Source organism: Gracilinanus agilis, chromosome 2 (genome assembly GCF_016433145.1).
Source record: "Gracilinanus agilis isolate LMUSP501 chromosome 2, AgileGrace, whole genome shotgun sequence".
Classification (NCBI taxonomy): Eukaryota; Metazoa; Chordata; class Mammalia; order Didelphimorphia; family Didelphidae; genus Gracilinanus; species Gracilinanus agilis.
In genome coordinates, this window is record NC_058131.1 from 369,454,583 (window position 1) to 369,472,113 (window position 17,531).

The 17,531-nt window shown below is 44.2% G+C and overlaps 1 protein-coding gene across 1 annotated transcript in view; it reads left to right on the forward strand.

Annotated features, from left to right (window-relative positions):
• Window positions 1-17,531, forward strand: part of SLIT3 (slit guidance ligand 3) — an 835,110-nt gene that overhangs the window by 787,910 nt on the left and 29,669 nt on the right. The window contains exons 28-30 of the mRNA XM_044659841.1: window positions 4,392-4,489; window positions 9,650-9,789; window positions 12,921-13,014. Coding sequence (XP_044515776.1) covers window positions 4,392-4,489; window positions 9,650-9,789; window positions 12,921-13,014 — 332 coding nt within the window. The remainder of the gene's footprint in view (window positions 1-4,391; window positions 4,490-9,649; window positions 9,790-12,920; window positions 13,015-17,531) is intronic.

A 17,531-nucleotide genomic window follows, 5' to 3' on the forward strand; every position in this document is an offset into this window, starting at 1 on the left:
TTCATTGGCAGGGCTGGGCGTGCACAGTGATGAGAAAAGCTTTGGGGCTCTTATATTTGTCAGCATCCTCAAAGGGAGCTGAAAAGGCAAATGGTAAGCATTCTAGCAGAAAGAATACTATAAGGAGCATTTTTTAAACCCTTACCTTCCATTTTAGAATCAATACTGTGTATTGATTCTAAAACAAGAGCAGTAAGGGTTAAGCAATGGGGGTTAAGTGAGTTGACCAGGGCCACACAGCTAGGAAGCATCTGAGGCCACATTTGAATCCAAGACCTCCTGTCTCAGGGGGGAGGGGGAAGGGGGGGCTCCCAATCCACTGAGCCACCTACTAGCCTTCTACACTGAGCATCTTAGGACACCTAAGCTATTGCTCTGTCTTTGCCACTGATTCCCTGGGTGACTTTGTAGAATTAACTTCTCTTGCTTAGGTCTGTTTCCTCATTTATAAAACTGAGAGGAGAGCTGGACAAACTGTAGGATTTAAATTAATATCCAACAATTATTAAATTAATATCCAAGAATTATATTTTATAGAGTTTATTTATAATCACTTGAAGAAGAAGGAATAAAAAGGAAATAGAAGTAAAAAAAAACCCTGATTATCTAACAAAATTAAAACCACGTGAGCAAGTTCTCCTGCCTCTCCCCTCACCTTACCTCCACAGCACGCTATGATCAAAAAAGAGAGAGAGAGGTGGGGTGACACCAAACTTATATCCTCTCTACATCAGCACATAACATTAGAAGGAACATGGGATGCTGGGAATTGGAGTTCTAGGGTACAAAAATTTATTACACATATCTTCAGATAAAGATACAATAAGATAAAAAGAAAGATCTTTAAGGGTCCTTTTACCTTTAGAATAATATCATGTCATTCTAACTTAGGGCCTTTAAAGTTTGGTAGAGAGTAGGAGAATGTGTCACACTAAAAACTCCTAACTTGGGCCTGGAATAAGAAGGGCCTGGATTCAAATTTGGCCTCAGATGCTTCATAGCTGTGTGTGACTCTGGGCAAGTCACATAATCCCATTTGCCTAGCCCTTGCCCTTCTGCCTTAGTGTTACCAAGACAGAAAATAGGGCGTTTTTGTTAATTTTTATTTTTTATTGTCATGCAAAACATACTTCCATATTGATCATTGGTATAAGAGCACCCTCAAACATAACTAAAATCCCAAAATAAAATCATAAATTCACTAATGTGAAAGACAACTCCAACAGTTCTTTCTCTGGAGGTAGATAGCCTTTCAATATTGTCCCAGGTCATTGCATTGCTGAGAATAGCTGAGTTTTCACAGTTGTTTGTCATATAATTTTTTTTTAAACCCTTACCTTCCATCTTGGAGTCAATACTGTGCATTGGCTCTAAGGCAGAAGAGTGGTAAGGGTAGGCAATGGGGGTCAAGTGACTTGCCCAGGGTCACACAGTTGAGAAGTGGCTGAGGCCAGATTTGAACCTAGGACCTCCCATCTCTAGGCCTGACTCTCATTCCACTGAGCTACCCAGCCGCCCCCTGTTTGACATATAGTATTGCTGTTACCAGGTATAATGTTCTCTCAGTTCTGCTCATTTCACTCTGCATCAGTTCCTAGAGATCTTACCAGTTTTTCCTGAAATCATCTTCCTTATCATTTCTTATAGCACAATAGTATTCCATTACCATCTATTCAGTCATTCCCCAATTGATGGACACCCCCCTCAATTTCCAACTGAAAATAGGGGTTTTAAAAGAAACTCAGATTTAGAGATTTTGGATATTTGTGCATTGTCTTTAACCCTGCTCCTCCTGTAACTCAGTCAAGAGTTTGTAATGATTTTCCCCCATCCCTTGATGGGAAAAAACCTAGCTAAGATACTGAGAAAAGAGGTCCTGTGGTCGTGAGTGAATAACTGAGACTTTCTGCCATCATCCAACCAGATAAAAAACTATAAAGTCACAGTAATTGTCTAAGCATTTTCAGATAGCTGTATTTTGGTGCTAGGAGATCAGATCTCCAATATTTGACTGGTTTTTTTTCAAAGATTCAATTTCACACAGAGATACCTTGGTCTAGTCTTCCCTTCTGGGTCTGAAAGTGTGACCACTTCCAGCAATCACTGAAGCCTAGCCCGCTTGCATACTGACCAGGCCCCCTAGCCCTATCCTACATTCACATCCTAAGGGTTGAATCTTGAAGATAATGGAAAGGGGAATGTGACCAGCATCATAAATCTTGTGGATTTAAATAAAAATGAGGCTGGAGAGAATGGAGTTGACCTAATTTTCTAAAAATTGACAATAGTGATTTATTAACGAGGACAAGGAAGTCACTGAAAAGTGCCACCGTCATGCCCAATTACAGTCTCATCAAGTGCCAGGCACTGATGCCTGGATTGGAATCACATTCAAGAAGGATGGAAAGCACATTCTCCAATAAGGGTTTGACAGAGAGTTGTTAATTCCTGAAGAATATATACTGAAGCAACTAAATGAGCCGGGAAGCTCCACATTTGGTAGCATTTTCCTCCCCCAAACTTTTCTTCTTCTATTTTCCTTCAGGGCTCCAACTTCCCAGCATTTCTCACTGAGATCTCTTTATAGATCAGCAATTCCCACCTCATTTCCTGATTTTTAAGTTCTCTTTCTTTCAGACTCCTATGAGGAGAAACAAGCTGACTTGGGATGAATTTAGAACCAGTTTCAATAAATACTATTTATCGACTCTCCCAGTCATGTATTAAGTTAAAATGAGGCAATTTATAAGTGTCAGTCAGTCAATAAGCATTCTCTAAGTACCTTTACTGTGCCAGGCACAGCGGTAAGTGGAGAGGTCAGCACAAGTTACCATGAGTGCAGTGTTGGACAAGAGTAAGAGATAGGCTTGGGAAGCTGGAATATGGAGGACCCTGTCAGCTAGGAGATCATTTGTTGCTGTTGTTGTTATTTAGTCATTTTTAGTTGTGCCTGATTCTTTGTGACCCCTTGTAGAGATAACCCCAAATGGAGTAACAGTCAGACATGACTGAAATGGCCAAACAACAACAAACCAAGAGATCTGAATAGACTTGGGCTCTGGCCTCTGGTACCCCTTATTCTGGGATAGAAAAGTTGGTTTGGATATACATGCAGAGAACATGCGAACTCCAGAATGGAAAAAAGATCCCTAAGGCATGAAGAAACAATGAGGTGGTGGTGTGATTGAGGGATTGGTGTGTTTTAGAGACAGGGACCACAAGGCATCATGGCACAGAGCGCTGGATTTGTAGTCAGAGGACCATGGTTTGAATCCCAACTCTGCCATTTAGTATCTCTACGACTTTGCATATGTCCCCCAACCCCTTCAGACCTCCATTTCCTTACCTATAAAAAGAAAGGATTGATTAGATGGCCTCTTGGGTTCTTTCTGACTTTTCACTGATCATCCTATATATTCTGATCCTGTCCAAGGTAAGTAAAAAGGAAGGACGACATTCTTTGAGGAAAACCTATCTCTACCAAGGCATACCAGAATCCCCAGCTTCACAGCTCAGATTGTTGGTAACTCCACTAAAGAATAACTTGGCCTCACTCTGGATCACATCCTGTTGTAGGCAGCAACAGAGCAGGAAAGGGAGAAGGGATTTTCCCAGCCAGATGGGGAACAGGTGGCATGGCAGTGGGTGGCCTCCCATTAGTACCCATGGCTGGCAAAGTGGCCAGGCCACAGAGCATGTGGCTCTGAAACAAAAGCAGCAGGAGCTTCCCACCCCCTTTTCCACCATGGATATAACCCCTCCCAGCCCTCTGGGAGGTAACTTCCCAAGATAATGATGCCAGGCTGCTTGGCAGAGAAGCCAGGCAGCAGGCAGGGCCACTTGCCAAGGCTCAGGTGCATCCCTAGCCCATCTGCCATCTTGGCTTGGTAGGCAGGAAGAGCCAGGACTCCCAGCAGGGTCCTGGTGTATGGCTTCAGAAAAGGACTCTAAGACACTACATAGAAGGTCCATCTCTTCTCTCTCTCTCTCTCTCTCTCTCTCTCTCTCTCTCTCTCTCTCTCTCTCTCTCCCCCCCTCTCCTCTCTCTCCATTCTTCTCTCTTCCCCCTTCCAACAACCTAACAGCTTGCTAGGCATACCAATCCCAATCCTCCCAGCCTCAGGGAAGCTTTCAAGGGTAGAATGAGGGAAGAGAGAACTCCAAAGGAAGGAAGATGAACTTTCCTGAAACCTGCTGGAGGAGGACCCTGACCTCACAGCCAGTGTGGTCACAGTCTCCCCAAACATATCTTGGTTTTTTCTAAAAGACAAAGATAAGTTTCCTCTACTTTTCATCTCCACTGGAAGCAGAAAGCTCATAAGGATCCCCTAAATCTAGCTCAACCACTGAAAGCCTCACTAACTTCACATATCTCCCCTTCTTTTCTTTAGGGCCGGGACTGCAACATGCCCATCAACACCTGCATCCAGAACCCCTGTCAGCATGGAGGGACTTGCCACCTCAGCGAGACCAATAGGAATGGATTCAGGTACCTCCCCCAGCAAAGGGGCTCAGACTTCAGCAGGAAAGCTTTATGTTAGAATCCTGTGGGATCCAAAGGAGGTGATCATGCTCACCTATAGACACCAGGATGATCTCACAAGGTCCTTCCCATCTTGCCTCATGATAATTCTTGTATTCTGTAGTCAGAGTATGGGTGGCAGAACATGATCAAGGTCACACCTACCCTGGCCTTGTTCCAGAGATCTTCTAGTCTTTGCCCAGACCCACCTCAGCTTTTTCTTCCCATAAAAGAATGTCTGAGCAGCATCCAGGTGTCTCTGTGGATAGCGAACTAGACCTGAAGACAGGAGGTCCTGGGTTTAAATGTGACCTTAGACACTTCCTAGCTATATGAACCTGGGCGATTAATTCACTAATGTCCAGTTACCTATCCCTTACCCCTCTTCTGCCTTGGAACCAATACACAGTATTGATTCTAAAACAGAAAGTAGGGATTTTAAAAATAAAAGAATTCCTCAGTATCCATGAGCATCCTCCCTTCTCTTCTCTTTAACCTCTAATCAATCAGTCAGTCAGGAAATATTCATTAAACACCTACTATGTGTTTTATCCTGGCTAAGTGCTTGGAATCCTCACTCCGACTCAGGATCGTGAAGCATTAAGACCTCAGGATTGAGGAGATTTGAACCTGAGGAGTTTTTTGGCCCAACTAAGGGACTCGGGTCCTACCTCTCCCAGACCCTTGGGCTCCCCTCTCCAGCGAGCTCAGCTTCTGCTAAGGAGAGCATTTCAGGGGCCCTGTCTTAGGAAGCTATGGACTCAGGAGGCAGAAGCCTCAAGTGAAGGGCACAGACTTAGAGTCCTGAAATTTGAACCTATTTAGAGAGTAGAATTTCAGCCCCGAACTGCCCCCAGAACTCTTGAGACTAGTTTGCCAGCAGGCAGAGGAGCGAGTGTCGAGGCATTTTGATGTCAAATTCTCTGAAACCATCACAGCCAAAAGGGAGAAAAAAAAAGCGACTATCAGAGGCATTATGGGAAGAGGCCCCCTTAGCCTGTCTACTGTGTGGTCTGTGAAAGAAATTATCTTTTTTTCTCTCTGTTCCTCTCCCTGGAGGGCCTAGCCTGTACATATATTTGCCTGCCAAGCCTGTCAAATCCTTATTCTTGTAAACTGAAACTTAATCTGAGGCTAGTTTTCCTGCCTGAGAAATGCCAAGCCACCCACTCCCTAGTGCTGGGGCTCACAGATAGGGAGGGAATGGGGGCGAAAGGAAACCACATGGAAATCATAGGGAGGTGGTGACATGGACAGGCCAGTGGCAGGAAATGCACCTCAAGGACTGAAACCTCATCCTTAGGCCCGTGCCTACCCAGGGGATCCATGGGTGAGCAAAAGATCGCTTCTCAGCAGGAGGGACTCTTTGCCTCTTGTGAGCCTCTCCTACCTAGCCAGTTAGGTGAAAACTTAGCTGGTGGTATAGTAGAGGGGATCTTGGTTCCATCCCCAAATGTTCTTAAGTACATTTTTCTGACTTTGAAACAGCTCTTAGAGGTAAACATATGCTTGTTTTTTTTCTTAAGGGCAAGTCTCAGATATAGCAAGACTAGAATTAAGTAGCCAGGCTCTTATTCCTTATTTCTGGGAAAGACCCAGGTTCCCACTGAGGGTAAACCATTTCTTTTTGTTGGGCAGAGTCAGAATATATTTCATGCAAAAAGTCACTCAGGGAAGACCTTGGAGTAGGAAGATCAACAACGCTTATACTTTTCAAGGTGGGGGAATGGAGGTGGGGGGTAAAGTGACAATGAGCAACAAAGTCTTGAGCCTCAGGGCATGCTGTGCCCAATGGCCCTACACATGTGACATCGTTGTTCAACTTGGGGAAAGATATTACAGCCTGGCCCCAGGTATCCAAGGAATCTCTTTCTTTAGGTCAGAAACATACAGGGAGAGGGAAAACAGAATGGTAGTGATCAAGGGGCTGGGGGCTCCTGCTCTGCCCTAGAAATATCTAGAGATTCTGAATAAAAGATTCCCTAATAGGTTAGACTCATTCAACCAAACAATTCATAAAGCACTGGATTTGGAGTCAAGAGAGCTGACTTTGAATCCCATCTCCGCTGCTCATTACCTGTGTGACCTTGGGTACAGTCATTTTATTTATATAGTCCTCAGTTTTTCTCATCTATAAAATGAGGGAGACCAACTAGGTCAGTAGTGTCAAACTCAAATAGAAATTGGGGCTAATAAACTGTAAGAATCCCTGAGGTCTACATATTGGCTTAGAAAGCTACTTACTAATTAACATTATCTTTGAGGGAGCAGTGAGGTGGCTCTGTGGATGGAGCCCCAACCCTAGAGACCATTGGTCCTGGGTTCAAATTTGGCCTCAGACACTTCCTAGCTATGTGAACCTAGGCAAGTCACTTAACCCCCAGTGACTAGCCCTGTCTGCTCTTCTGCCTTAAAACCAATATGCAATATTGATCTAAGAAAATAAGAGGTTTGTTTTTTAAAATTATCCTTGTTCTTTTGTATTTTGTTAAATATTTCCTATTACATTTTAATCTGAGCCTACAGACAGCATGTTTGACACCTCTGGACTTCTTTCCAGCTCCCAGCATATAAGCCAGCTCTCAACAGATCAGTCTCAAAACCTGCTGCTGTTAGTATGACTCTCCTCTCTAAGGCTCACTGCGATTCCCATCAGGGAGGGAAGCTTTTCTGGGAGTGCCCACACACATACACACACTCACACTTTGCTGCCCACATGTACACACATGCACACAGCCCCATCAGGAATTTGCTCCTACTTGCTACTTTGCAATTCTCCCACCCCAACCTCACCTTCCAAGCAATCCTAAGAACTTGCTATTGTTTAGTTGTTTTGGTCATGTCTGACTGTTCATGACCCCATTCGGGGTTTTCTTGACAAAGATACTAGAGTGATTTGCCATTTCCTTCTCCAGCTCATTTTATAGATGAGGAAACTGAGGCAAACAGGGTTAAGTGACTCGTCCAGGGTCTCATAGCTAGTGTCTGAGGCTAGATTGAAACTCATAAAGATGAGTGTTCCTGGCTCCAAGACTGGTACTCTATCCATTTCACCTCCTAGAAGCTCCATAAGAATTTGGTTGAACAATAAATAAAAATAAATTAATAACTTTGACTATGATCTCCTGAAAGCCAAGACTTTCTGCCTATCTCAGCTGTAAGACTTATTTTTTTTCCTAAAGCCTCGTATCTAACCATATGGCCTATGACCAAGCAAGGGATTTCTGTGGAGAGGGAATGTAAAGAGGGAAAAGCAAGAGTACTTTCACATGTGCTCAAACCAAACATCCCCCACTATGGGGATATAGTATGTCCAGAGACAGGAGAAGGTCGGCAACTGGACAAAGATGAATGGCAATATGGTACAGTGAAAAGAACACTAAGAAGACTTTGGTTTGAATTCTGGTTCCATGTAACCTTGAACAAACCACTTGGGACTGTAGATCTAGAGTCAAGAGGTACCTACAGAGGTCATTAGGCTCAACCTCTTCATTTTCTAGATAAGGAAATTGAGTTCAAGTGAGGAACAGAGTTCCAGTGACTTCCCCATGGTTGCACAGGGAGCAAGTGGATCTAAATTAAGGTCCTCTTGTGTCTCTAAAACCCTTGTCTCTGAAGATCTTTCTCACTACATTACATGGGTTTTTCCTCTCATTTCATTTCTCATAGCCTATTTCCCATCTAGAAGATGAGGATGTTGAACTAGATGACCTCTAAGGTCGCTTTCAACCCAAAATTTATGGCGCTATGAATTTCAGGAGTCAGCCTAAGTTGCCTAGTTTTCATTTCTTCCAATTCTGTAAACTGACTCCCAAGTCAGCTCAGCACTCCTGAAAAGTGAGAGCCAGGGTACCACATTTCATCTTAGAAACCATTTTTATGGACAAGGCATAAATCTTAAATGTAGAGAGTCTGGTCGTGGCAATGGTGACAAACCGACTACACTGCTTATTTATAAATGAGGAAGGCCTCCTCCTCATTTCTTTGAACCGCAGCTCCCCTTGTCCCCAGGGCTGCTAGAACCAACTGCTCTGTCTTATCTCACTCCTATGATTCCAGGGATGAGAGCAAGGTCAGGCAAAGGACAGGTTGTTAGGGATTTTTTTATTTTATTTTAAGATTATTACTAAGATAGAGACAAGTAAAGAAAATATTTTTCTCTGATTGATGGTGCTTTAAGCTGAGTGAGTTCTTGGTTCCTGGCTCTATAACTATCCTCCCTCATCTCCTTGACATTACAGGCCCTGCAGAGAGCTCAAAAATAAGAAAGAACAATAAATTATGAAGTGTGAACATGGCATGTCTGAAGTATGGCTAAAGGGGAGGTTAAAGAAGTTGGGTCTAGAGAAAGGCAACAAAGAAATTGTTGTCAAATATCAAAGTGGGTGAGGCTCTCCCTGTACCTTTGCAGGGATTCCATGCTTTGCATCTGCACACAACAAAAGCCATTCTAAAGAGGCTAGGGATTGGCTTTTCTCTCATAATACTGCAAAGGACAGAACTAAAGGAAAGGGGGGAGTGATTTAAAATGCAGCTGGGGATATTTAAGTTAGACCTCCTAAGAAAGAACTTGCTGCTAAGTGAAGAACTCGAGAAGGTTTCCAAGGACAATCCTAGAAAGTTATCTCTGGATATCTCTGAGAATAGAAAAAGCAACCCTAAGTCTGGGGAAGTGAGATAGATTAAGTCTTGCCCAAAGGATCTTCCAGGTAGAGCTAGAAGGGAAGTTAGAGGTCATCTGGTCCATTCCCTTGTTTAATTGATTAGGTAACTAAGGTTTAGAAATATGGATTCACTTGCTTGAGTACACTTTTCACTGAACCACATTGCCCTATCATCAAGAAGCTGACCTTGATAACTTCTCCAAGTCCTTCTCAGCCCAAAGTGGTCCTAAATTAAGGGTTTTTCCAAGCAGCCTCTTAGGGGAATGGGATCCCCCACACACACACACCCTCTTACCCCAAGAAGGTGGCTTGCTTTGTCTCCTTGTCTAGATTATAAAATTCCCTCTGGAAACCTTCAATGGCATGGTGAGAAACCCTTCTAATTATCCCTTCTCTCCAGTGTCTCTTCCTCTTGTGACTCCCCCCAACCCTGACTTCCTCTCCTCTTCTCTCCCCACCAAAGCTGTTCCTGCCCTCTGGGTTTTGAGGGGGAACGATGTGAGATCAACCCAGATGACTGTGAGGATAACGACTGCGAGAATAACGCCACCTGTGTGGACGGAATCAACAATTATGTGTGCGTCTGCCCTCCCAACTTTACAGGTAAGGGGAGTTCAGTGGGACGGGCTCCCGCTCAAATTGCCAGAAAGGGCAGGAGCCCAATGAGGAGTGTGCCTTCTTGCCCCTCTCCTCAAAGTCCTTCTATTCGTGTCAGTCCCTGGCAGCAGCATCCCAGACCCCTCACTGCCTTGGAGCGGGGTTTTGACCAACCAGTGGGTTGTTTATTTAACTGATGACTGCTCTGTTCACTGTGGGCTGTTGCCCTTCCCAATGGTGCTCACGCCTGGCAAAGTGATCACTTATGCTGTGTTTGCCTTCTGTTCCCAAAGCTAATTACTTTTTTTTCCCCTCCAAATACACCTATTTGATATATTAACAGCTTCTAATGAGGACAGTTAAATAAGCCATTAGGTTGAGAAATGAAGTGTCACCAGTCACCACAGGTATAACCTGGGAGTTTACAGCTCATCAGTGGACCTCTGCCAGTTCAGTTCAAGTCAACAAACATTTATTAAGTGCAAGCCCATGTGCTAGGCACCGGGGAAAGGCAAAGATGAATAAGGTCTAGTCTCTGACCTGAAGGTGCTTGCAATCCACATTCATGGAGAGAGGAGATGGGTACACCAATAACCGTAACACAGAACAAAATATTATAAGCATATAGAAATACCATCGCACGAGAAAGTTTGGAAGCATCGTTTTAGAAACTAGCAGCTCCCCCTCCAACCACCACCCCTTCCTTTTTCGCTCTCTCAAAGAACTAAAACAAATTCAGTAGCTACTGGAAAAGCCCCAACAGTTATCAGCCTGTGGCTCCACTCACAATCCCCACGACTGCCTATGCCAAAGGTTCTTCGCCTTTTTTTGGGATACGGACCTCTTTGTAGTCTGCTGGAGCCTATGAAGCCTTTCTTAGAATTATGTTTTTAAATGAATAAAAAATACATCCGGTTGCAAAGGAAACCAATTATATTGAAATATGGTTATACATATAGCTATATATCATATATATGGGATGGCTAGATGGCAGTGGATAGAGCACTGGATTTGGAATTAGGAAGACTCATCTTCGTGAGTTCAAATCCACCTTCAGACACTTACTAACTCTGTGTGACCCTGGGCAAGTCACTTAACAGCATTTGCCTCATTTCCTCACCTGTAAAATGACCTGGCAAGGGAAATGGAAAACTACTCCAGTTTCTTACCAAGAAAACCCCAAATGGGGTCACAAAGAGTTGGACAATGATAGATAGATAGATAGATAGATAGATAGATAGATAGATAGATAGATAGATATTTAGATAGATAGATAGATAGATGGATGGATGGATGGATGGATGGATGATTGGTAGATAGATAAGATAGACAAGATAGATTAGATTGACAGATTGACAGATAGATAGATGATTGATAGATAGATGGATGATTGGTAGATAGATAAGATAGACAAGAGAGATTAGACTGACTGATTGATTGATAGGTAGACAGACAGATAGATAGATGGATGATTGATAGACAGATAGATAGATGGATGATTGGTAGATAAATAAGATAGACAAAATAGATTAGATTGACAGATAGATGAATGATAGATAAATAGATACATACATACATACATACATAGATGGATGACTGACAGATAGATATACACACACAGAGAGAGGTATCCCTTCCACATCACAACTTTCCCCGCTACAGTTTCAGCATATCATGGGGCAGCATAAGAAATTAAATGGGAATAATGGGAATTTCAGGGGAGTTTTGCAGAGGCTGTAGATGATGTGCGAAGGCCAGCAGATAACATGGAAAAAAGTTTAGGATTTCCCCCTAAACCAGTGATGGGCAAACTATGGCCCGAGTGCCAAATACAGAAGGGAGGGGGACCTAAAATGTTCTATCATGGCAACATTATTCCTAATCTGATGAATACAATGAGTAGGATACAATACAATGAAATTTTGAAAGAGTTGCCTTAGATACAGACTGACAGATGAGCATTTCCTTTCCTTTGGCCCCCTCTTTAAAAAGTTTGCCCATCACTGCCCTAAACCAATTGAATCTCAGATCCAGAAAAAAAATAAAGTTTTTTTTAAAAAAATGAACAAATGAATGTTGGAGGGGATGTGGCAAAATTGGGACATTAATGCATTGCTGGTAGAGTTGTGAACTGATCCAGCCATTCTGGCTGGCAATTTGGAATCATGCTCAAAGGGCTATAAAAGACTGCCTGCCCTTTGATCCAGCCATTCCAATGTTGGGTTTGTACCCCAAAGAGATCATAAATAAACAGACTTGTACGAAAATATTTATAGCTGCACTTTTTGTGGTGGCAAAAAACTGGAAAAGGAGGGTATGTCCTTCAATTGGGGAATGGCTGAACAAACTGTGGTATATGCGGGTGATGGAATACTATTGTGCTCAAAGGAATAATAAACTGGAGGAGTTCCAGGCGAACTGGAAAGACCTCCAGGAATTGATGCAGAGTGAAAGGAGCAGAGCCAGAAGAACATTGTACACAGAGACTGATATACTGTGGTAAAATTGAATGTAATGGGCTTCTGTACCAGCAGCAATGCAAAGACCCAGGACAGCTCTGAGGGATTTATGGTAAAGATGCTACCCACATTCAGAGGAAGGACTGCAGGAGAGGAAACATATAAGAAAAACAACTGCTTGAACGCATGGGTCGGGGTGGACATGATTGAGGGTGTGGACTCGAAACTACCACACCAATGCAACTACCAACAATTTGGAAATTGGTCTTGATCAAGGACACATGACAAAACCAGTGGAAATGTGCATCGGCCATGGGTGGGGGGAGTGCGGGGGGCGAAGGGGAAAGGAGGAGCATGAATCATGTAACCATGTTAAAAATGAATATTAATAAATGTTTAAATTTTTAAAAAATGAACAAATGTCAGTATTTGACTAAATGAGATTTACATGGAGAACATGGGCATCTTTCTTCCATGGGAAATATGAGAAAACTGAGGACTGAGAATAGAATGGGCCCAAGAGAGAGAAAACTGGTTTAGAGAATGTCATTATCCTACTTTGAAGCCCGGTGAGTCAGTCTCTCTGCTTAAAGTGCCAGAGCTCAGGACAGCTCATCTCTTCTTGATCCACATTCCCCTGAGGCGTCCTGACATCTCCATTCTGTATCTGTCTTCCAGGAGAGTTATGTGATGAAGTGATTGACCACTGCATCCCTGAGATAAACCTGTGCCAGCACGAGGCCAAGTGTATTTCCCTGGACAAAGGATTCAGGTAACACCCAGGCTCCCAAAACATGTGCCCTGAAATCTGGGGCTCTGCAGACTGGAGCTCAGGGCAACTGGGTCCACTGGAGTCGGGGAGTGTGAGTGTATGCCTCCTACGGCAGCAGTAGTTTTGTGTATGTGTCTATACAAGTGTGATTATGGGTACGAGTGCATGTATGTATCTGTGTGGGTGGGTGGGTTTTTGCTTATGTGTGGCTATGTGTACTTGCAGATGCCTGATCTATTTTAGGTGTATATATGTGTTGCTGTTAACTCTTCAAATATGTGTCTATATGTGATGTGTGTAAATGTGTATTTATGTATGTGTATATATACACAAACGTGTATATAGGGTGCTCCTCGTATGTATGTCTGTGTGATTGTTTATGTGTATCCACATGCCATGCCTGTGTGCTTGTCTGTTCAGAACCACACAAAGAATCCAAGATTCCCGTGGGCAAATGCCACCGTTTTTCCTTCCCTGCAGAGAAAGCCCGTGAGGGGGGTGACCGATGGACCAAAAAGCACCTCTATGTGGAAAAATGCATGATTCCATGAAGATTGATGCATGTGGGCATAGAGGCCCATGCATATTCATTGACTTTCTTTCTCTCTTCTTGGGCTGGTTTTATTTTATGGAAACAAGGAAGGGGTTGGCGTGGGAAGGGAGAGAGACAGAAAGACCTAATAAGAGCCAAAGAATATTTTGGTTCCTTTGTGCTATAATTGTTCTACTTTTCCTGCTGCTCCTGTCACAAGTGTGCCAGTGTGAGTGTGCATGTGTATGCTGGGGAAGGGAGGGGAGAGGTTCTCTGGCTTAGTTCCCTAACCCACTCCTCTGGGGGACCCGTCCCTACGGGGAGTAGCAGAGCCAAGAGAAACCAGAGGGATATTTTGTGCCAACACCAAGAGCACAATGGCGAAGCCAGGTGGAAGAAGGCTCCGTGAAATGGCTGGCATCACTCAGAGGCTGTTCCCAAGGTCCCAGCCTCTCCCTCTTTCACTCATCGCCAGAGTTTTATCCTGGGGCAGAGCTTTTTTTTTTTTCTGGGCACCTCTTAAAACCCTCAGGTAACTCGGAGATTCAGGGCTTACTAGTATGTGCGGTGGGAGAGGACCACCCAGAGCCTCTTGGCCAAGAGTTCACTTTTTCATTCAGCAAATAGGGCCTGCAAAGACATAGTTTTTCTCATCTCTTACACAGCAAAGGGAAGCAAAAGGCCAGTTTTGGAGAGCCAGTGTTTAGGTGGAGCTGAGGGGCCCACAGAGGCAGTCTGGGAGAGTCCCTCCTTGGGATGGGCCGGTGGCCAAGGCATCTGGGACCATCACTTGTGATGAGCACTAGACACTGGATTCAATGGACCTTGACTTTGGGTAGCTTCATTGAATTTGTCCTTTGTCACAGTCAGACTCTGGAAAGAGAGAGTACCCATCTACTTGTCCAAAGAATGAGCAGGTGGCGCCCTAGCCAATATGGTATCGTTCAGTCAGTGAGTCAACACATAATTCACTGTGTTGGCTGCTATGGGAGAAATAAAGATGTATAAAACTCAGTTGCTGCCCTAAAAGAAGTTCTAGTCTAATTAAGGAAATAGGATTAGCCCCACATAAAGCAATTCCAGAAAAAAAAATCTATGAGTATTGACTAAAATTTCCATTTTACAGTTGAAGAAACTGAGCCAGCATAGTAACAGCTGACATTTAATAACATTTTTATACAAAACCTCATTTCAGCCCCACAACAACCTTGTGAAGGATATACTAGATTATTTTTTGACATTTTACAGATGAGGAAACTGAGACAGATTAAATGACTTGACTAGAGTCACACACAGCTAGTAAGTTAACTGACTTTCCCATAGCTAATCAAATCAAAAGCAAGATTCAAATTCAGATCTCTGTTGATCCCAAGTACAAAACTCTTTTCACCCTACCATGCTGAAAGGAGGGAAAAGGAAGGAAAAGGCATTTATATAGCATCTCCTGCTTACTGAGCACTGTGCTAAGTGCTTTGCAAATATCTTATTTGATCCTCACAATGACTCTATGAAATAGGTACTTCTCTTATCCCTGTTTTACAGATGAGAAACTGAGACAGAGATTAAATGACTTGGCCAGAGTCACACACAGCTAGTAAATAAGTGTCTGGGTCCAGATTTGCATTCCCAACTCGGCATTCTACCCACTGCACCACCTAGCTGGACAGGTGTTGAATGCAGTAGTTCAGAAAAGGGCAGGACCAGCATCATTTTCAGGGATAGCTTTGAGACTGAGGTGGGACTCCAGCTCAGCCTTGGAGTTTGATCAGGAGGGAGTCCTGCAGTGGCACATTGGGACATTCGCATTAACGAGGCCCACAGAAATGCAGGATCTGGCAAAACCATCTCCCTTCCTTTCCAGTCCTAACTCTCCCACCCTCCTTCCAGCCCCCAACACGGGCTCAGAGCAGCAGGGATGTCTGGGTTTGGCCCAGTTTTCAGGAAAGGTTTGGCTGTCATCTTTCTTAATTCTTGAATGCTGGGGAATGATTTCTATCCCAGCTCTTCTACCCAACCCAATGTACCTTAGGAAAACTGCATGGGCAATATTGATAACTGCCTTGAGGTTAAGGGCTGTTTTTATTTATCTTTAATGCCCTCCTCAACACTTAGCACAAAACCTCACACATAGTAGGTGCTTAATACATGTTGAATAAGAAAACGAATGAATGAAAACTCCCTTTCCACAGCCTGAGCTTGTGTTTTCAGACTATACCATTCCCTTCACAGTGAAAATTACTGTATACTTGTTTTTTTTTTAAACCTAACACCTTCCTTCTTGGAATCAATACTGTATATTGGCTCCAAGGCAGAAGAATGGTAAGGGTAGGCAATGGGGGTCAGGTGACTTGCCCAGGGTCACACAACTGAGAAGTGTCTGAGGCCACATTTGAACCTAGGACCTCCTGTCTCTAGGCCTGGCTCTCAATCCATTGAGCTACCCAGCTGCCCACCTTGTAAACTTGTTCTTGATGTGAACTTTGCAAGTGAGGACATTGATCACTCTCTAGGGATACAATCCTCCCCAAAGCTATCTTCTTCCCATCTGCCTGCCACCTCACTCGGCTTCCCTGATGTGCCAGACCCTCTAGAATCACCACCATGTGGGCTTTTTCCTTCCCAATCCTTCTCTTCCCTCCTCCCTCTAAAAAAACCAAGAATGACGTGAAGATGTAGAATCGAAAAGAGAGCCAAGTGCTCCTTTTGTCCTGGAACCACTAGCCCTGCGTCCCTGGGAGGTCTTCAGAGGCCTCGTTTCCCTCCCTCGTCTCCTCCTCCCTGGTGTACATGGACTGTGCTTATTATTCTTAGCCTTTAAAATAGGATGCAGCTGGAGAGAAGAGAGCGAGGTTTGCAGACTTGGGACCCACTCCAGCCAGATCAGCCATGGGGCGCGTGTGTGCTCGTGCATGCGTCTGCATTCATTCATTCTGGGATGTGCATGTCTATTTGTATGTGTGTCTATTTGTCTACAACAACCTCTGTATGTTCCGAAGGGTGTAGCTCCCGCTTCTCAGCTAGGAAGAAGCAGAGATGAGGCTTTGACCAAGTCCAAGGGTGCCAAGTTTCATCCCGGAGCACATTTTTATGGGCAAGTTATAAATCTCTACACACAGGAGTAATTACAGAAATGCTCGCTCACACACACAAACACACACACACACACACACACACACACACACACACACACACACATGCCTTGTTTCTCTAGTATGCTGTGTCTAGCTATCTGTCTGTCTCTCTCCTTCTTTCTCTCCCTTTTTCCCTCCCTCTCTCTCTCTCCACAGGCCATCAAAAACACCAATGCCTATAGTTTGGAGAATGTCCCTGTCCTCTTTCCTAGGGAGCAAGAGCCCTCTAATAGAGGACAAGAATACTGCCTGGCCATCACTATGTCCGGGAGACCCACAGAGGACACTGAGAAATCAAGACAAGTGGCCCGCCCCCTGGGAATGTACAGTGTAACTGAGGAGCCCTGTCTGCACCCAGTGACTTGTAAAGGAACCTAAGGCTAATAGTGCCAGGGAAGGCATGGCCCGAAGGCAATGGTTTGAGCGCTTTGGCTACGAGGCTTCCTAAGGCTAGGTGTTAGGTTTCTTCCTCCACCATTTCTCAGGGCTAGTCCCAAGAGACAGACCATGAGGCAGCCTTCGGGTGGCCCCATCTGCCCCGGTCCCGAACAGCCTCTGTGACGAGAGATATCCATAGGACCAGGTGGCTGGGGGAGGGCATGAGAAGAGCAGCAGTGGCGACATCTTTGCTCTTTCCCAATAAGGCAGGGTTTCTGCTCCAACGCATGCAGTGAAACGAGTTGTTCCTTGCCCTGAGCATCCACTAGCCAAAGGGAGATGTCCCGGCTTCTCTGAGAAATCCGTCATCAATCATTTACTGAGTGGCTGAGTGCTTAGCACTAGAGCAAAAGACAAGAAAAGAATAAGACACCAGCCTTGCCTTTCAAAGTCTGGTAGGCCTGTTGGAGAAAAAA